Raw genomic sequence first — 20837 nt, forward strand, 5'->3', positions numbered from 1 at the left:
ATATCCAAGATTTCCCCTGATGAAGTTTTTTTCGGTTTTTATGATGGAGGAAAACCAGAAGATCTGGAGAAAAAAATCATCAGAGCAGTTTTAAAAACTGACATTTGTAAAGTCTTTCAAGTTGTGATTTGACCTCCAGAATTTTTACCCAATGAGGCCACAATGACATTAAATGATAGCCACTTAATGATGGGCAGGTTTGAAAGTCGGACCGGATGAACTGGGATCACTCACCTCAGATTGATGTTAAAAATGGTTTTGTAAGTCAAAACTATTCCAGGTTTGTGCCAATTTCACCAAAGTTAGCTTAAAGATTAGGGCTAGGGTGATTTCTTGAGGCCTTATCATTTTTTTTACGTGGATCCCAGGTGAGCAATCCAAGTTGATCTCAGTTGATCCGGTCCGACTTTTATACTTGCCTCTTAATGATACCTGCACAGCCTTCTACTGCTGCATACTCTGCTGTTGTGGTTAGAACACAAAGATGGTAACGACTCATCCTTGAGCAAAAGTCCCTGAATATTTTTATTACCTTTTTTTGGACATCATTGCACACTCTTTGTTGAAAGAACAGCAACTGTAATCAGCTTCTCTTTTTTCTATTGCCATGGTTCTGTTTTTGATATCATTTAATTTTTTCATGCACTAAAAGGAAAACCAGTAACAATTTATGATATTAACTTCACCCTAAGACAAACAGATGGGAAACCGCACAAAATATAAAAACTTTGTCACAAATCAAACAACCTGCAAAGAAAACTTAAAAACGAAAAACCCTTACAGGTACAAATTTTGCTCCTGCTTGAACCAAGATGGATGCATTGGGTCCAATGAATGCATTGACTCCCGAGTATCTGGATATTTCTTCTTGGTGTTTGAACTTACTGCCATTATTTCCTGATGCAATAAAGCCAAATTTGTGAATCTTTTTCCCTTCAATTTTAGGTTTAAATGAAATGGGTTCAATTCCTCCACTAATGCAAATGTATATGAGAAGTCCACAATGTACAAGGGTGACAGTACTTATAAATAAAGGCCGATGAAACCTCCTCGGTTGAAATTCTTCATTGCTGTTTTGTGTGTCTATTGTATAAGACAGGGATGTTCGTCGATCAGGTGGGACTACATAATTGTCTCCATGGTAACTGTAAACAGAATACTCTGTATTCTCATCACTACTTGGAGGATTGGAATAATGCAGTAATCCACTTCCAGATCTAGATGAACCACCTACAAATTTTAAACACTGATATTTAACCAAATCAGTTATGAATAAATAATTGATACTTTTCACCAATGGAGTATTTTGGTAAAGTAATGCTCAAGCCATTAAGGCTCACACAGCAAACACTTGTCCATGTTTCAGTAACATGGAGCCGACTGGCAAGGATGGATAAGATGCCATTCAACTGAGGTTAAATGCATCCCAAAACAAAAGAAAAATCCAATTTTAATTTTCAAAAAGTGTCCACATCCATTTACAAGAGAGTACCTGCTTACAGGAAAGTATAAATACAGAGTTTGACTGGAAGGTAAAATCGGAAATTGAAAAGAGTCTCTGTAAGTAGAGCTGTCCGCTTACGAGCGTGTCTGTTAGCAGAGACTTGACTGTAATATAGTAACAGAACCTGTTTCTAAAAGTATATGAAGTTGAGGATTCGTGTTAAACCATCCCATGACCAGGTGCCGTTTTTGTTCAGACAGTATTTTTTTTGCTGATGGTTACCTTCTTTTACCATAAAATAGGGCTCAGTTGTAGTAATCGCAGCATTCAGTAATAATAATAATAATAATAATAATAATAATAATAATAATTATTATTATTATTATTATTATTATTATTATTATGACCGAATGCTGCGATTACTACAAGTAAGCCCTTATTATTATTACTACTATAATATTACATGAAAAATCATCAATGAGTGTCAAGGTAAACATAAACATAAATCGACACAACCCCTGTATTTGCCCCCTGAAGAGGGAGGAAAAGGGCTTATCGAAATAGAAGCACTCTACAAACACACAAAGATAAAGGTGGCCCACTACCTCAACACCTCGGACGCTGAACACATTAAGTTAGATAAGTCTTTTCAGAAGAGAAAGGAAGACAGGAGTTTGAAATCCGTATTTAAAGATTCTAAGAGATATGTTGAAGAGCTACATCTTGACTGTCAATTTAATGATGGAGCCACACTTATCGGAAAAGCCAATCAGGTAGTAACGCTTAATGGTAAAGAACCAAAAAACATCAGATAAATCCTATGAAAAGCCACCAAGCAGAACAGAAGAACTGCAGTTTATGGAACAGGACTGGGTTGGAAAATATGTAACTCAGCATAGGAGGGATCCAGAAATAGCGCTTGCGTCACATCAGTGTCAGTGTCAGTGGAGACGTCCATTTAAGACATCAATTAACACTAAAAAGTATAGAAAAGAAAAGTTACAAGAGAGTGTTGTTGAAATCAACTGCCGAGTATGCTCCAATGATCAAGAAACGGTATCCCACATCCTATGTGGTAGCTCAAACACTCTACAAGGACAGACATGATCGAATGCTACAACCACTATACCATAGCATACTGGAAAAGTATGAATTTAGTAAATCTGAAAACTCTCTACCTAGTTCCATGTTCGGAGAATGATAAAGCAAAAGTATTGCGGGGTATTCCGTGGCATCTGGAAAAATGCCCAAGAGACAGTGCCAACAAACCTGATATGAGTGTGCTGGACAAAATGAACAAGGATTGGTACATAATAGGAGGAACTGCATGTGTGCCAGGAACAATACCAGCAAGGACAATGTTTAAAAGAGACAAGTATATGGATTTAAGATCGGGAGTGAAGAGTTTGTATCCTGGACAAAATGTTAGCAGCGTGCAAGTAGTATCTGACTTTCTAGATGCACACTCCATTAACTAATGGCAAAACAGTTAGCTGACATTTTGCAAAATAAGAAAGGGTAAGCGCAACAATAGAGAAGGCACATAAATGGATAATTTCGCAAAACTGCGAGATTGTGAAACAGTTTATGTGGCAATACCGGTAATAGTCATTAGTTAGCTTCATTATCTACATGACTAGGAATAACCTCCATTTATTATTATTTTTATCTGCAGTTATATATATATATATATATATATATATATATATATATATATATATATATATATATATATGAATAACTTCTTACTAACCGAGCGCGAGGGCCATACTGGGGAATATTGGCCCAAGGTAGTGGCAGTACGGACCAAGCGCAGCGAGGTCCGTACAAAAATGACCGAGGGCCAATATTCCCCAGTATGGCTCGAGCTAGCTCGGTTAGTAAGTAGTTTATTATATGGCTTTTTAATTACCTTTTGCTTTGTTTTTGCAAGCCTGTAATCGGCCCATGGGCATTACGAGAGAATAATGCCCTACAATTCAATCACAATTAGCCAATCAAAGCGTGCGTTATATTGGCTACAAACACAAGCCATATAATAATTATTTTTAATAATAATAATAATAATAATAGTAATAATAAGAAGAAGACGAAGAACTAAAGAAACTATTAACTATGGTAAATCAGAGCTATTCAGAGCAACTCTCTTTGAAGGGGAAATCAAAACTCATTAAGATTTAAGTCGTTCTTCGTAAAGCTTGTGGGATCCTGGGCATGAAGTCATTTTCATTTTCGTAGAATCACGAGATCACAAAAAAATACCATGTCACACTTCCGTGCCGTGCATGTACGAATGTGCAAAAAACCTCGTTATCTTTTTTTCCCTTATTAAATGATTTCTCCACTCAGTTTGATAATACTCTTTTAAACTCTTATAAAATGATCTATTCCCATTGCGTTATGTTAGAAAATAAATCCTCCTTGAAACGAGTTTGCTTTGATGTGATGTACATCCTTTCTCTTCGAATTCTGATCTTTCGCAACTCTGATGTCAGTTAAGTGGAAACAAAATAAATGTTTAAGAATAAGAATTTGTACTTGCCACTACATACCTGACTTTCTCTTTCCTAAAAGGGGATCTCTCTCCATTTGTTCCGCTTGCTTTGCTACGTGCTCGTTAAGTAGACCTATTTTTTCCACCAGCGCAATTCAAGATTCAGCGCGTTCTAGAGAGAACTGGGATCCTCTTGTTTTGATGGCACCTACGCATGATATCAGTATGGAGAAAATTAAGTGTCATCCACCGACAAGCAACAAAATGCAATTAGCTTACGTTGTAAGCGAACTAAAAAAAATAACAGAGGAAAATAAAATAATTTTAATAATAATAATAGTGTTAAGACTTTCTTTTGTTTTTTCAGTAGTGCAGGTAATATGTCAAAAACAGCTGCACTCACATGACTCAAAAACAAATTCGTTCAACATCCTGTTAAAGACGCAAAAGGCTTGTGTGGTTGGGGAGTAGGGGGGAATTAAACCAATTTTTTGCCAACTTCTCTAAGAAAGGCAAAATTGAACGAAAGGAAAGGAAATTAATATATTGCTGGCATCATCAGTAACAATGCAGGAAAACGCAGTTTTGACGGTGGTAGGATAAACTGAAAATTCTTCTCGCTGATTATTACTTACCCCTCCCTCAATAGGTATAATTGTGCACAGTCTTGTTGTCTTGATAACAGCGTCCTCTGTGGAATACTGGAATGTCGTGCACAGGTGTGGGTAAGTCTCATTTACCGTGGACTATAAGCTCAAGGAATGAGGGAAACCTTGTTTTCACGAGTCGTTTGTGCCTCCTAGAAGTTCTACTTTTCGAGGCAAGTTGTGGAGAAAAATAATTCTCTTAATTTGGCTATTGTAATTTGAATTGTACAAGAAGGTTAACACTTACAAACTTTGATTTTCTTATAGTTTATTAATTTTCTTTGGACCTTTGTCTTCTTATGAGTTACGGTCCGTTTATCTTAAAAGCTACGTACAAATATTAAAAGCACTTTAAATGTCTTAAAAGCTCTGAAGTCACAAATCCTCATTGGAGTAAATTCTAGTCAACTTTGCACTACGACTGCATGTACAGCTTTCGTTGAACACTATGTGTATTTGTTCGCAAATTATTACGGCAGCAGTTTCTAGCACTTTAGGATAAATTATTCTTTCAATGTTACACCAAACACACCACATGATCACCACATGTTTTTAAAGTTACTGTCACATCTGAGTTTCTGTATTTTTATTTTTGTGTTTCAACAGATAAAGAAGGTTTAGTTCCAGAGATTCAAAATGAACAGGGCCGTTATCATCTTTTCAATCTGGATTGTTTTTTTCCAGGTAATAAGTAATAATTTTGTGGTGGAACTTAGATTATTTTGGATGTTTAGCAGCTGACTAGTGCACATGTGTGATGCAAAAACATTTGCATATATATATACTTGTATAAATGCAAACTAAGTTCACATGTAGAATACGAATCCGTACTTGCAAGAAGGGAAGATGCTGGAATGCAGCTCAAGTTGCAGTTAAAATTCAATAGTAATTGCATGGATAATTATTATATAATGATAGTGTTCATAATAAAAATCATCATCATCATCATCATCATCATTTTCGGTAGTTATCATGAGTCTCAAATAATTTATAGTTGAGGAGACTGCAAACAGGAGCAGATCAATATTTAATTATTGTTTTTCACAAGAGATGAAAACCATCTTCCTGAAATAAAAAAATCTCTCACAGAAAAGAAGACAACCTATAAATTTATCCCCCATAACAGTGAATTCAGGAGTCCAACCCATTGATGGATATAAAGTGCTTTTATTGCCTTGAAGACCCAGCTAATGATTCAAGTTTCTCTACCTTGTACAATCATCCTGGACCCAGTTGTTCAAATGAAGGATGGCGCTAATATATTCGCCAGATAAACACCATCCAGTGGATAAGTCAATTAGCGAACCCATATTTGCACTTATCACCAACATTATGGATAGTGATTTATCTGGTGAATAGTGTTATCCACCGTTTGAACAACTGGGGCATAGTATTTGCCTTGGCTCATGACCACTATTTCTTGTTTTTTTCTTTGCGCTTGCATGAAATAATTTTGTATGTCACTACATTAGCTTGTAAACTAGAGTAGGGAATAAAAAGTGTTCCAATTAAAATATATAGAGTGATTTTCAATTGAATCTCGAAAGTAATTAGCTAATTGCTTTGGTTTTGCATTGCTTCACTCAGTGATTGGTTCAAAGTTCGGTTAAACGATTGCGTGATATGGAATTATCTTAGAAGAAAAGTATCCTAAACATTCATAACAGCTAACCTTAGGCCTAATTAGGCCTAAAGAAACGTTTTTAGGCCTAAGGTTAGCTATTATGAATGTTTAGGATGCTTTTTCTAAGCTTTTCTTCTAAGCAAATTCCATGTCACGCAATCGCGGCCAGGTATTCTGAAGTTGCTCCCAAAGTTCTCGTGCCATTTTTTCAACCAATCATGGCTTGCACATGCACATTTTCCCATGCCTTGTGTTGGCTACGTGTAATTACTCTGAGTTTTGATTGGTTTACTGGATTGTCTCTGTCCATTTTGATTGGCCAAAGTAATTACTTTGGTTTTGGTTTTACGATACTCGCTTGAAAACCGCTCTAAAAATATCATTCTAATTATTATATGATGAAGATTACCTATAAGCTATCGATACTAAAGCCCTCTTTACATTTTTCAGGGTTGTGATGCTATCTGCTCACCTGCTTGTCACAATGGCAGCAGCTGTATTTCCGCACCCAGTGGGCACTCTTGTCATTGTACTCCTGGCTATACAGGCAATGACTGTTCAATCAACATCGACGAATGTTCCATTCACCCATGTCACAACAATGGGACATGTATCGATCAGGTAATTTTGATTTGGCAGAACTGGTCCAATAAAAAAAACTGCTTGATATCTGGTAATTTTGAGTTGAAGACCTCTCCAACCAAATATTACCAGTTTTATGTCTTGGTTGTTCAAAGAACACATGTGTAAACAGATCATTACCATTGTTATAATGTCCTTAAAGAGTGATAAGGTCACTGCCAAAATGAACTTATTTCATTTTAATTTTGTCAGTTTATTATTTATTTACTAACTTTATCACTGAAGGGACATCAATGTAATTATAACTTATAATGTCTTATTACAGTGTATTGTTGTTGCTTGCCTTTTAGGTTAATTCCTTTCGTTGTGAATGCCCTCGTGGATTTACTGGAATAATATGTGAGAATGACATTGATGATTGTCATGGCAAACCATGCAGAAATAATGCAACTTGTCAAGACCTTGTTTCTGACTTCCAATGCCTTTGCTTGCCTGGTTTTGTTGGAGTGATATGTGAGATCAACGTTGATGACTGTGTTGGCCAGCCGTGTCACCATGGTGGTACCTGCATTGACCAGGTGAATGGGTTTGCTTGCACTTGCCATGCTGGGTACACTGGCAGTTTATGTGAAGTGAATCACAATGAGTGTGGCAGCAATCCATGTAAGAATGGAGGAGTCTGTGCTGATGGAGTGAATGCATACCTGTGTGTTTGTAAGACAGGTTTCACCGGTACAAACTGTGAAGTGGACATCGATGACTGTTATCAAGAGCCGTGTAAAAATGGAGGTGAGAAATTAATGGGAAATTTAGGAAATAATCTTATGAGGAACAGCCACCTTTGCAAATATAAGAAAGGTGTCTCTGATTATTGAACAGTTTAAGCCATACGTCGAGTCTTTACTGTACTTTTAAATTAATATATGGTTAATGAAAGGTTCAAACAAATCAATGTGATCCTTTCCTTTAACTTTAAGATCAGGTAATAGTTGCAAAGTTACCACTAACATTAACTTATATCTTTAATTTTTTTGCTACCAGGAACCTGTCATGACTCTGTGGCTGATTTTCTTTGCGATTGCTCTGTGGGGTTTCAAGGGGCAACTTGTGAGGAGAATATTGATGACTGCAAATCATCTCCCTGCCACAATAATGCAAGCTGTGTGGACTTAATCAGTGGCTTCTCTTGCACTTGTCTAGCAGGTTTTACGGGTAAAACATGCGAGGTGAACATAGATGATTGCAGATCCAACATGTGCATGCACAACTCTGTTTGTGTTGATGAAATAAACTCCTTTAAGTGCAAATGTGCACCTGGTTTTTCAGGTAGATTTTGCGAAGTGGATATTAATGAATGCATCAGCCAGCCATGCAAGAATCAAGGGATGTGTGTAGACCTTGTCAATGGTTTCAAGTGTGTTTGCCAAACAGGTTTTACAGGAAAGGATTGTGCTCTTAACATTGATGATTGTGCAAACAGCCCTTGCCATCACAATGGAACTTGCATTGACCTTGTAAATGACTACAACTGCACATGCTTAACAGGTTATACAGGCAAAGACTGTCATATCAATATCGACGAGTGCCTGCAACAGCCCTGTAGAAATGGTGGCACCTGTATTAACAGGTTCGATGGACAAGGTTTTGACTGCATTTGCCACAATGGATTTACTGGTGTGACATGTGCAGTTGATGTAAATGAGTGTGTACCCAATCCTTGCCACAATGGTCAGTGCACTGACTTAATTGATAATTTTCTTTGTAACTGCTCAGGAACACTTCCAGGAAGAACATGTGCAGGTCTGTTAAATATTTGCAGCACATTCTGGTGCCGCAATGGAGGGACATGTGCCTCCTCAAATTCTTCGTTTTATAAATGTAATTGTCCTGAAGGATTTACTGGTTTTGACTGTGAGGTGGATATTGATCATTGTCAAGCACACAGCTGTCAAAATAATGCAACATGTCTTGATGGTATAGATACCTTCTCTTGTGTCTGCCAGAAAGGTTATACTGGTAATCACTGTGAAATGGAAATGGATGAATGTCTTGCCAATCCATGCAGCAATGGAGCTACCTGTGTTAATTTGATTAATGACTTCAAATGCTTATGTCCTTCAGGATTCAAAGGACGCACATGTTCCATAGACATTAACGAGTGCTATTCATTTCCATGTCTTCATGGTGGGGTTTGCACAGATTTGGTAAATGACTTCAGTTGTGATTGTCAGCCTGGGTTTGTCGGCCATACCTGCAGTACGAATGTGGATGATTGTAGTTCTGTGACATGTGTAAATGGAGGATACTGTGTGGATGGTATCAATGCGTTTGAATGTCTGTGCAGTCCAGGATTTGGTGGAACCTACTGTGAAATAAACATTGACGATTGTGCACGCCAGCCATGTAAAAACTTTGGAAACTGTACTGATTATGTAAATAGCTTCAAATGTACCTGCCTACCTGGATATACAGGTATACACTGCAGGGTGGACATTAATGAGTGTGCTAATCAACCTTGTCGCCATGGTGGTACATGTCATGACCTCGTCAACGGTTTCAAATGCAGTTGTCCAGTTGGTTACACAGGCATCCATTGTGAAGTGGACATTGATGAATGTACACCACAGCCTTGCATCAATGGAACATGTGTGGATAGGATAGGTAGATTTGAGTGCATTTGTCAAACTGGCTTCACTGGGATTTTCTGTGCTGTCAATATAGATGACTGTGCTCTGTCACCTTGCCAAAACCAAGGCAATTGTTTTGATATGATTGAGGACTATTACTGCAAATGTGCTGTTGGATTCACAGGAAGAACTTGTTCTGTTAATATTGATGACTGTTCTCACCAACCATGCCAGCACAATGGTAGCAGATGCGTAGATGGTGTGAATGGCTTTACTTGTGTCTGTTCTCCTGGTTATACTGGACTAAATTGCTCTGTTGAAATCAATGAATGTGCTTCCTCACCCTGTCTCAATAATGGTAGCTGCATAGATGAAATGGCAGATTTCCAGTGTAATTGTCCACCAGGATTTAAAGGTCAGATTTTGTTTTTCTTAAGCATATTTTGATGAAAACATCAATTTAAAACAAATTGCATGTGGAAAACATCTTGCCTCCGCAAGGAGTCTTCCACAAGTCACAGATTTTCAAAGGATTATTATTATTCATAGGAAAATACATAATAATTTGCCAGTCCGGTATAGGGTATTGGTGATATGTAAAAATCATGGCTAAGACTTAATCACTTAGTAATTTGGAAAATCATTATGTAGCATAAGACTAGTAGAAACTTGTTTGCACTGCACACACTTAATTGATGTTCATGCTGCAGACCACAGTACCTTATGCACTTTTGTTTTACTAGACAAGTACTGCAGCCAACAGTCTTGATTTAAAGCTCTAACCAGGGAATGAAAGTTGTTTGCAGTTATATAAACCGTTTTTCTTACTGGCAGAGCTTGCAAAAGAAGCAAGAAATTAAGTTCTCCCACACTGAATGGAGGGCCTTGTACAAGGCAGGGTATCCGTTTTCACATTCAGTGACATTTTTGTGTCTTGCCATTAGTGCAGCAGGTTTCCCACCCTCCCACCCCTCAGCCAGTCCGAAATGTTTTCTTTCTTTCGTTTCACAGATAATTTGTAGTAAGGTCATTTTCTTTGTTTTCTCTATGAGCTGGGCTTTTTGCCTTGATATTTTATTTCTGTCAGTTTTGTTGATGGTAATGTTGGTAGTCATGTTGCTGCTGCATTTTTGTGTGGCAGACAAATGGCATTCAGTGTGTGAGAATTACACAAACACTTGTGTTGCTTAATACCTCTTCCAGCCACACCTGTTCAAATAACCTTCACTGTTCTATATTAATTCATTCAGCTATTTTAGTGCCCCTTTAATAACATTTTCCTTGTGCCTCAGGTCGTTATTGTGAAATGAAAGAAGGTGAGTGCGTTTCATCCCCATGCCAAAATGGTGGTTCATGCCACAATCATATTGGAGGTGGTTTTCGCTGTTCCTGTTTACCTGGCTTCACTGGGGACATTTGTAATGTTACTGGACTTATTGACACATGCAGTGGGATGACCTGTTTACATGGTGGCAGGTGTGTCAATGAGGGCAATCAAACCATGTGTTTATGCCGTGAAGGATACCATGGTCGGCGCTGTGAAGTAAGAGCTGACGGATGTCAAAAATCCCCTTGTCTCAATGGTGCTACCTGTATTGACAATGGCAAGTTGGTGTTTTGTAAATGCCAAATCGGATTTATTGGGAGATATTGTGAAAAAGGTGAAATAAACCACTTTTAAACCTAATTAAATTCACTGATTTTAATCAATGCATCTCCAGAATAATTAATTTTCAAAATCTTTTTTCTGGTGGAAGTGCACTGGTGTAGCCAATTTAGCATGCTAGATCCTTGAATCAACTTTAATGATTTGAAGCTTGGAACTGCCTCCATTTTGTTTCCTTCAACAACAACTTTTGGACCCCATTGTCTGTTCACCCAGATGTATTAATATTTCAATGCCCTATACTTAAGTACTGATATATTGGAGATGGGCTTATTATAAAAAGGGGAGGGATGCTTGTCATCTCGCTTAGGGGTGTAAATTTCTGATTTTGGTCGCCCTTAGGGTGTTTTGGGCAAAACGCAATCATATGTAGCTGTGAAGGTGTCTTTTAGGGTTGCGTGCGAAGAAGTATAAAGGTGTATATTTACACTTTTATATTTCTTCACGCAGGTGAAAGTATTAGATGATAATGTCTTGCCATCATTTAAAGTCACGGTATTTTTTGTTTCTCTGTGTTTTAACCCTTTCACTCCTGTGGGGTTCCCCATTGACGAGTAAAATCGACTGGCGTTAGACAGAGTAAAATCTATAAGTGTCACTCTTGGGAGTGCAAGGGTTAGAATGGTCTAAGACTCATCACTGAAAAATGAGGATGACGAAAACGACGAATGCAATGAAGGTCCAGTAGGGCCAGGATTCAAAGACACATCGCCGGATAAAATCACAAGATTAGCCGCCAGAGCAAAACGTAGAATACGAATCGCCACAATGTGCAAAGCTCCTAGGTTTGGAAATTGATAAGGAATTAACATTTCATTCGCATGTTGATAAGTTATGCAAGAAACTATCTCAGCGTATCGGAATTTTAAAAAAGATTAGACATTGTCTGCAAATTAAGCATAGAGTTCTCTTTTATAATGCTATTATTAGACCAGTAATGGATTACGTAAGTGTTATCTGGTCAAACTGTGATAAACATTGTCTAGATCGTGTTTTAAAGCTACAAAAGAGAGCAGCGAGAATTGTCATTGGTGCTGACAGTTATGCACCCTCTGTTCAGTTATTTAACAAACTCAAATGGATACCTTTCTTCGAGAATGCTAAATTAGCCAAGTGTTGTATCATATACAAGCGTTTGCAAGGTCGCGTGCCTCGTTATCTTACTAACTTATTAGTACTTACCGGTGAGACTCATTCACGGCAAACTAGATATGCTAAATTTAATATAGCCTGCCCTCGAGTTAATCGAAATACAGAAGGTGGTAGAACATTTACTGTGACTGCTTGTCGGGAATGGAATAAGCTACCTCTTCAAATGAGGAAAGCAGAGACTCTCGAGACTTTCAAAAATTCTCTTAGGAATAGGATTTTTAAAGATCAGCAATCTTTAAATCATTTCTCTATATAAGTATTATGGGTCACTGTGCTGCATGCTAATAATTGTTTCATAGTTTTATTACATTTTGCTAATTTTATCATAAGCTCTGATTTTTACCTATTTTAACTATTTTGATCTTGTAATGAGGGCCTCTAGTTTATTAGCATTTAGATGCTATTTTGAGCTACCCTCGATAAATAAAGACTTCACTCACTTCACTCACTCTTTTAGGGGTCAAAAAAGCCTGGGCCATGCCCAGTTTGCTCTCCTTTAGGGGTTTAATGCAAAATTTCCGACGAGCATTCCTCCCTTTTTTATATGGGAGTCCCCCTCCCCCCCCCTCCCTCCGGGGCTCATTAGGTATTGCCTCAAAACAGAAGAAAGAGTACTATGACAGTTGAAGAGTTTTGACAACAAAAACCACTGTGAAGTATCATAGTTGACGTTGATTTGTTAAAGTGAATCTAATCTCAAAGTATTTCTTTTGCAAAGTTTAAATGTCTAACATATATTTTACCTTTGCTTCTCTAAATTTTACTTTTAATAGGCCTAATGAGGTACAAGAGAGTAACCAAGCTGGCATTCATTATTTTGTACTTTGTATTCATTCGTATTTTGTATTCATATTATTTTGTCCTATGGCTGAATAGCTGAGTTAGGGAGAGGTGTGGTTCTATTCCTTCAGTGATGTCAAGAACTAATTTACATTGCCAAAGTTCTTTCAAACCTATAAAGCAAAGTAGTTTATGATGTCCTTGAAGGAATAGGCCCATGCCCCTCACTGCCTTAGCCATGGGACAAACACACCTTATGAGGCTTATGAGGCACATTCTAAAGTAAAATATAGAGAAGCAAAGGTAGATACATGTTTGATATTTAACTTTTGCTAAAGTAAAAATTTTGATATTTGGTGTACTTTAAACTGCGCTAATGGTGGGTGTTTTGTTATGCCTGTAGCGGCACACGGACAAGAAATGGCATGCATTGATTGGATTGTATGCCTCATATAAGAATAAGCACCTATCTTTTGAATGCTTCTTATCCAACAAATACATTCCTAAAAGTACGAAAATGCCCTGATGACGACGGCTACGAGAAAGCCGTCCAAAACAACAATTCTCGTTGTTCTTAACTGTAGCAGAACGTTTCGCTCCCTTGCAAGTTCACCCCCTCCAAGTTCGACCCCTATACCTAAGGGACTGTGCAATAATTATCAGGAGGGGGGGCCCTAAAACCAGAGGGGGGGGCCTTAAGTTAAAATAATGGAAAGAACGGGGGTTCTACATTAGATTTCTCAACTAAGTTGAGGAGGGATCTTAATTAAATTTCACAAATTCAATAACGAATAAATAAACATTTTCCAAATAGACAGATGCCACGCCTTTGACTATCCATAATGTCTAAATATTGCATCAACATAAACACATGCTTTAACTTATTTAGAATGTCAACATACGATAGATTGAAACAATCGCTCATGCACAGAAGTCACAAAGCACGTTGTGAGCTTTGCCAATAAAACATTTGGCATTTAAGAGGTCCCGCAGACATGCCAGGTCTGTTCTTGATTTAAACAGCGAGAGGGTTTCTAGGTCTACAGTTTCTAGCTGAGGAATGCCACATACTTCTGTTTCATAGTTGTCATCAATGGGTTCACCTCCCAAAGACCGAAAAATTATACAGGTTCAGGTCCTACGGCTTTCTGAGGCAGCAATTCTCTTCTTCTCCCTTTTTTTCTTCTGTTCCTTCTTTTTTCTTGATTTGGATGCTTTAGATTTGGCACCAATAGGAAATGTCGCTTTATATTTAGCCATCACCCTATCCAGGTCTTCTACAAGATGCAGAACGTTTAAACCGACTTGAGACTTTATTGAATGACGTTGTTCAGCATTAAAATTGTGTAAACAGCTGAGGCCAGTCTTCAGTGTTTTTCTAACTTGGTTACGACAGTATTAAGCTTGTCCTGGATATCATTTGCCTCTTGTTTGCAACGTCTGATGTTGCTGTCATCATGGGGAGCTGGCTTATAATTCTCTCGGAGAAACCTTCCTGCACAAGCAGGGTTGTCGGATAAAAGATATTGGTATCTGTTCTCAAGTTTTTCAATATCTAAAGGTACGGGTTAGAGAGGGGGGGCACATCATAATTTTGAGAGAACGTGAGGGGGGGGGGGGGTCACAGCTAATCTTGACGCAGCTGGAGGGGGGGACCTATCTAATTTTTCCTTTGGTGAAGCTCATTTTAGGACCCCCCCTTCCTGATAATTATTGCACAGTCCCTAAGTGGTTTCGCCCCGGTTTCTTCTTAACATTTTGGGATTATTTCATGTTCTCCTTGGAAAGGGTTATCAACTTTGTAGGGATAAAATTAGTATGATTGGTGTGGATGTTTGGGAGAAAGTTGAGATTTTTCTTCGGGTGTTAACATCCTCCACATAACCTCAAATTTGGTCATTTTGCGTCGTTGTCAGGACGACCACTGCAAAGAAATGTACCAAAATGTGAACCACACGTAAAGGGCGTGAGAGACCATTGTTTTTGTTCAGTAAATCTGTTGTTTTCTGGCGCCATCTAGCAATCTCGTTCCCAGGGCTTTTCTCCGCCGAGGAGAGGGTGGGCGGGTCTCCTGGGCGGAGAAAAGCCCTGGGAACGTGATTGGCCCTCTTGCTATCGCCCTCGTCCTTACATAATCTCCTTATTTACACTGTTTTTAATCCTGGCTTCTAGCTTTTAACCATTGTATTGTCCGAGTGGCTGACAGCAGTATTACATTACCTTCCAACATCTGTAGTCCTCACGGAACATGTGTTAGTCTTCGCACTGGCTTCGTGTGCTCCTGTCATGGCGGTTATTCAGGCCTTCTCTGTAAACACGGTAAGTTCCTCAACTTAAAAGAATATGAAAAATATGTTTTACAGTGATAAATAACCAGCTCAGGTGGTGCCGCAGTTTTCTTCGTTTTTGTGCACTATCTTTGCTAACGCTGCAAGCCATGTAAAAAACATTTATAGTGAGTTTTTCTGCGGGAAAGACGGAGTTGTTTTGCATCCTAAAACGCAGAGTTTTATACTGTAGTTAGTATACCGGTGTATTCTAACCGCGTAGGACAGCGGAGAGCTCTTTCTTTTTAGCCTTACCCTGTCCCTCATTTCCAACCTCTTCCTTAGCTTTTTGCTTTCGTTCCAGATTTCTCCTGGTGTACTTTTTTTTCTCCCTAGTTTACGCGCGGATTTACAGCAGTCAAGAGCGTGATTTGGCGCTTTCAACACGCGTATTCTCTCCTGACTTTCTGCTTTCTCAGATCATATGTATTTAGAGGGACTTTTACCGTCATGTGTCGTCAACTTAGCCAAATATCGTGCGATGTCTCTGATCACGTTTTAACTTAGAAATAGAAATCTAAACTGAAGTAACCTGGTCTGAGTAAACGATTCCTTATCAGCTAGTGCACATACACAGATACTGGCTGCCGCTACTTTGCATAGAGCTCATCACGCATATACTGTTGAGCCAATTACACGTTCTCCAAACTGAGGGAGAGGCTTTTCACGTACCGATGTTCCCCTACCTCAAAAAAATCCCATAATCTTTCTGAAGTTGAACGCGATTCAAACAAATGAACACTTCAACAGACTTTTTCAAAAGCTTTCTGACCAACTGCGCGTTGGTAACCTTAGCCCCTTGAATTTAGGGGTACTAGTTTTTCGCTCTTATTCATGGCTCCTGTTGCTTTGTTCTGAATAATTTGTTTTTCACGTGAAGGAGAAAACATATTCCAATTCCCACCAAAACACAATAGATTCAAAGTGTGCCCAACATCATTTGACATTTCTCCAGCCTTGCCTTTTGTGAAACAAACTGAACAGTTTCTGTTTTTTTTTTGGCAGAAATCAATGAGTGCCTCTCAAATCCTTGCGGAGAGAACATGACGTGTGTTGATGGAATTAACAAGTTTACCTGCGAACCACTCCACAACCAAATTGCTGGAGAACGAAATTTCTCAGGTGAGGATATACGTTTGCGGTCGCGGAGAGCCTGGGTCACACGATCACGACCCTTCATTTTCTGAACCATATCAGGTGACACCAAGCAAGGAATCTGAGTACCTGAAATAATTTAAATCTTGGCTTTCAAATGTCTCACAATGGGCTGATGATCTTTTCGTACTATTAAGATTCTTCGTTTTCGCCTTTTTCGCAATTTTGTTTTAACAAAGAAGCGTCCGCGAAGAAAAGCACCATCTCCAATACTTGACCGTACTTCAGTTAGATTCCGTCACTGAGACAGAGGAGCGAGCGCACAAATTTGTTCTTAGCTCTTACAGCGAGTTTCAATCGAGTGTCGTAAAACCAAAACCGAAGTAATTACTTTGGGCAATCAAAAAGGACGGAGGCAATCCAGTAAACCAATCAAAACTCGAAGTATTTACACGTAGCCGACAAAAAGCGCGGGAAAATGTGCAAGCGCGAGCCATGATTGGAAAGTGGCGCGAGAACTTTGAACCAATCACTGAGTGAAGTAATCATAAACCAAAGCAATTCAGTAATTACTTTCGACACACAATTGAAAACCGCTCTAATGTCCTTTCCGTTGTACCTCATTTAGCTAAGACATTCTGCTCTATGACACCATTGTATTACCTGTTCCACCTCATTTCTGTGTTTACCCTCAGGTTTGCCAACAAAGCCTTCATATGTAGTTCCTGTTGTCGTGGTTACAGTCTCGGTTCTGGCGTTTGCAGCACTTTTGTTGGGGTATATTCTGAGGGTCCGGAGGCAGAAGAATGGGCGAATGAAGCTGACTGACGATCACGATGAGACTCTTTCCCATCCCTATCCTGAGGGGAGAACGTTTGAGAACCCTATATACCAGGTAATAACTATCACGACTAGCACTGTAAACGTGACATGATCTTAATAGCAAAACGACAATAACCGTAGCTTGAAGACCATTGAATAATACACCTTATTCCAAAATGGCCGCCATTTAAATATTCTTTTGTTTTTATTTAAATTAGCCCTTGATGCCTCGTTCTTAAGCTTAAAATTCAAAAGAATATTTTATCTTGAACGAGGCAACAAGGGTCAATTTGTATCCGCATAAATCAGCGGCCATTTTGGAATAAGGTGTATGATGCGGGAGGTTGTGGTTCCATACCTCGGTTGGTTCAACCCGCGGTATTTGTAACTGCAAATAGTATATTTCTCTCGAATAAGAACGGGGTAAACTTTCTAGTCATCTGGGATAAGATCGGCACACCGGAAGTTCGGTCTCGCAAATCTGCAGCACTCGTAATTTGATGGCAAAATTTAATTGACAGAGATCTCTCTGTGTGGTTGTCTCATTGGCCGGTCGGTTCACCGACGTTCGTTTCACAATTATCGTAAGTTGTTTACTGACGTTTTCGGGTTTGATGAGGGCAACTTTTAGGGTGTTGTTGGGCTAGTTATGGTTGGCTTGGGATTATTGATTTGATCTAAGCTATTATTTCAGGATCAGGTTGGGGTTGGAATTGGCTGTCGTAAGACAAACCAAAAACATTTTAGGAAACGACCGTAAATCGGGTCGGGATTCTCTTTAAGAACGAATTGATATATGAAATGAATCATATATTGAACTGCGGATTTGAAATCAAATGAAGTTATCATCCTCGCAGTTATGAAAGCAATTTTAGCAATTGCGCCGATAAGCCTGAAAAATTCAGGACTTCAACGGGGTTTGAACCCGTGACCTCGCGATGCCGGTGCGACGCTTTAACCAACTGAGCATATGAAATATATCATACCGGTATATTGAACTGCGGATATGACTGGCTTCATAGCTCAGTTGGTTAGAGCGTCGCACCGGCATCCCGAGGTCACGGGTTCAAACTCCGTTGAAGTCCTGAATTCTCTTCAGGCTTCTCGACGCATTTGCTAAAATTGCGTTCATAACTGCGAGGATCATAACTTAGTTGATTCTCTTTATGTTGCAAAATACTAGCTACCTCGAGCTACTTTAAGGACTGTGCCTTCTATTGTTATTGCGCATACGTTCTGCGCATTTCGAGATATTCCGGTTTCCTATCGGTGGTGCTTAATAATGCAGGGATACGTTTCCGCAGTTTAAAACTATGCGGAGAAGGCAGAACTTGGCAAGTGCTCCTGGTATCCGCAAAAAGAAAATTGGGAGTAACCATGCAATTTTCAGAGTATAACACTTGTTAAGACCTGCTTTTCCCGCATATTCATAAACCGCTCAAAAATACATTTGAGTTTGTCAGCACCGTCCTTCACCATTAAACACGAAGACGGCCTATAAAAGGGATGGCCTCACGCTCTGCTTTTGTTCCAATTTATTCAAGCACGACTGACTAATTATCCAAGATGGTGATCAACAAACAGCAACATAGAGACGGAAGCCCTAAAAGATATTTTTAGCGCGAGAAAAAGGGACTGGAGATTAAAAAAAGAACGACAGATCACATTTTATGACGCATTACGGACACATTGACATAAGGGGCTTTTTTACTGCACAATTGCAAATTATCACAGAGCTCGCGGTTGCGTACACGGTTGATTGATAAATCATTTGCATGTGCCAAAAGGCACCACGCCTTTTATAGCATGGGCATAGCCAGGATTTTTCAAAGGGGGGGTCACACTCTGTCAAACAGAGTGTACTCGCGTTTTCGCAACCTGAATATTGTAGGTTGTTTAAGTAAAAAACGGCTTACAAAGGGGGGGGGGGGGGTCACGGGCACCCCAGGACCCCCCTGGCTACGCCCTTGTATAGTGCATCTTCGTGTTTAAATAACAATGTCTACTCTGAAATCAGTGATAGTAAGTCATTTGCTGCATTCGCTTGTGCAATGGTGTGTAAACAATTGTTATTTCTTGACTGTTTGCAGCCTTGTGAGAAGGTCATTGCTATAGACTGTAGTGACGATGTTGACGCGCTTGAGGCGCTTAGACTCCAAATCGATCAAGAGCTTCTGGATATTTCCTTCTTAAGCGAAGGAGAAAGCTTGGGCAGGAGAGAGGTGAAGAAGACCACATCTGCTCCAGATCTCCGCAACTTGCAAATTAACGTCACCGACTTGGAAACTAGTAGTGTGTGTACAGTGGATGATCTATCCCAAGGATCTGTTGGGGCAGCGCGTAGCGGCGATGCACAGCGAAATGTCAAGGGAAACCTGAAGCTATCAAAGGAATGGCTGGAAACTTTTCTTTAAATTTGTTTACAACGTATATAAGCGTCTTTCCGAGTTAAAGAAAGAATCGTCACTTGAATGGCTATAATCATTTAGTCATTCGCCACCGGTTTGCTATCAATCCTGTTTTGTTAAACAATCCGACATAGTTGAAGTAACCCTTCGTTCCGATTTGTTCACTTACAAGCCTTAAATCTATTTGTTATTTATGGGAGGTAAAAGAACATTTAAATTTACACCTGTGGAAATAGTGACATGTATGAAATGTAATTAACGATGGAGTAAAGTGTGCTACTCTAAAATAAACACGTCCTCTGAATTGGACTGAATTAATATTCCAAGGTAAAACCAATATTCAAAGTAATTTATTGCAAAGTTGATATAACAAGTAAAGACATCGTTATAAATAACGTTTTGTGTTCAACTGTTGAATTTCCTTTCTTTTGCGCCCAATAGTGCAAATCGTTGTAGAGGGGTTTTGGGACCGTCCGACACCTTGAAGCAAAAAGGGAGAGAGATGGCAAAAGGGTGTAACAAATGGGAAAAAAAGAAAAAAGTTGTTTTTTTTCAACATCTATCTACATTTTATTGCACTCGGCAAAGTATCTTTTTGATTTATGACTGTTTCTGCCTCTATGGCCTTCAACAACACTAGCCTTTTGAAAAATTACACCAAGCCGAACACTCCTTGCGCATGCTAAATTAGTCATAGTTTATTTCCCCGCGAGGAGCTTAGGAGTCGTACCTCGTTGAAACGCTCTCGTGCAACCATAACATATCACAAATGGTACTAGAAATCAAGTACGTCAATGCAAATAACGCCGTTATACACACCGAAAACTCTAAACTTTTGTTGGATTTGGTAACTGGGATTTTGGCAAAAATTAGCCTGGGAACTGGGATTTGGTACCCCCCTTCACGACCCTCTTTTATCGGTCGTGTAATAGTCTACTTGACTTTGATAAATACTTTTTAATCAATTTTGACTGATCATGATCTCAGATCCAACTCTGTTCAAGACTAATCGACCACGGTTTTTGCAAAGGTTTAAAACCTCAACTTCACTCAAATCAAATGTTGGTTTTTGAAGAGAGGGGAAAACCGGAGTACCCGGAGAAAAATCTCTCGGAGCAGAATAGAGAACCAACGAACTCAACCCACATATGACGCTAAGTGTGGGAATC

At 39.1% G+C, this 20837-nt stretch overlaps 2 protein-coding genes across 3 annotated transcripts in view; one reads left to right on the forward strand and one right to left on the reverse strand.

The window, feature by feature from the left end:
• LOC138026219 (inactive rhomboid protein 1-like) overlaps positions 1 to 4210 on the reverse strand; it is a 10635-nt gene extending 6425 nt beyond the window's left edge. The window contains exons 1-3 of the mRNA XM_068873454.1: positions 3997 to 4210; positions 782 to 1230; positions 533 to 645 (exon numbers count right to left, since the gene is read on the reverse strand). Of these exons, the coding sequence (XP_068729555.1) occupies positions 533 to 645; positions 782 to 1230; positions 3997 to 4033 (599 nt within the window). The 5' untranslated portion in view covers positions 4034 to 4210. The remainder of the gene's footprint in view (positions 1 to 532; positions 646 to 781; positions 1231 to 3996) is intronic.
• Positions 4211 to 4529: 319 nt separating this feature from the next.
• LOC138027021 (fibropellin-1-like) lies at positions 4530 to 19959 on the forward strand. Of its 2 annotated transcripts, none has more exons than XM_068874511.1 (10): positions 4530 to 4663; positions 5192 to 5269; positions 6660 to 6830; positions 7142 to 7580; positions 7833 to 9833; positions 10711 to 11079; positions 15189 to 15335; positions 16349 to 16465; positions 17134 to 17333; positions 19351 to 19959. In XM_068874511.1, exons 2-10 carry the CDS (start codon positions 5222 to 5224, stop codon positions 19672 to 19674), a joined length of 3816 nt encoding a protein of 1271 aa, XP_068730612.1. In that variant the 5' UTR covers positions 4530 to 4663; positions 5192 to 5221; the 3' UTR covers positions 19675 to 19959. The 2 variants fall into 2 exon arrangements, with proteins under 2 accessions (XP_068730612.1, XP_068730611.1); XM_068874510.1 differs by having other exon boundaries at positions 4611 to 4758.
• The last annotated feature ends 878 nt before the right edge of the window (positions 19960 to 20837 follow it).

This window comes from Montipora capricornis, chromosome 12 (assembly GCF_036669925.1).
Source record: "Montipora capricornis isolate CH-2021 chromosome 12, ASM3666992v2, whole genome shotgun sequence".
Lineage (NCBI taxonomy): Eukaryota > Metazoa > Cnidaria > Anthozoa > Scleractinia > Acroporidae > Montipora > Montipora capricornis.

Coding starts and splice junctions, on each gene's coding strand:
- LOC138027021 (XM_068874511.1), top strand. CDS start 5,222: ATGAACAGGGCCGTTATCATCTTTTCAATCTGGATTGTTTTTTTCCAG. Junction 5,270..6,659: donor TCTGGATTGTTTTTTTCCAG/GTAATAAGTAAT, acceptor TACATTTTTCAG/GGTTGTGATGCTATCTGCTC. Junction 9,834..10,710: donor TTGTCCACCAGGATTTAAAG/GTCAGATTTTGT, acceptor CTTGTGCCTCAG/GTCGTTATTGTGAAATGAAA.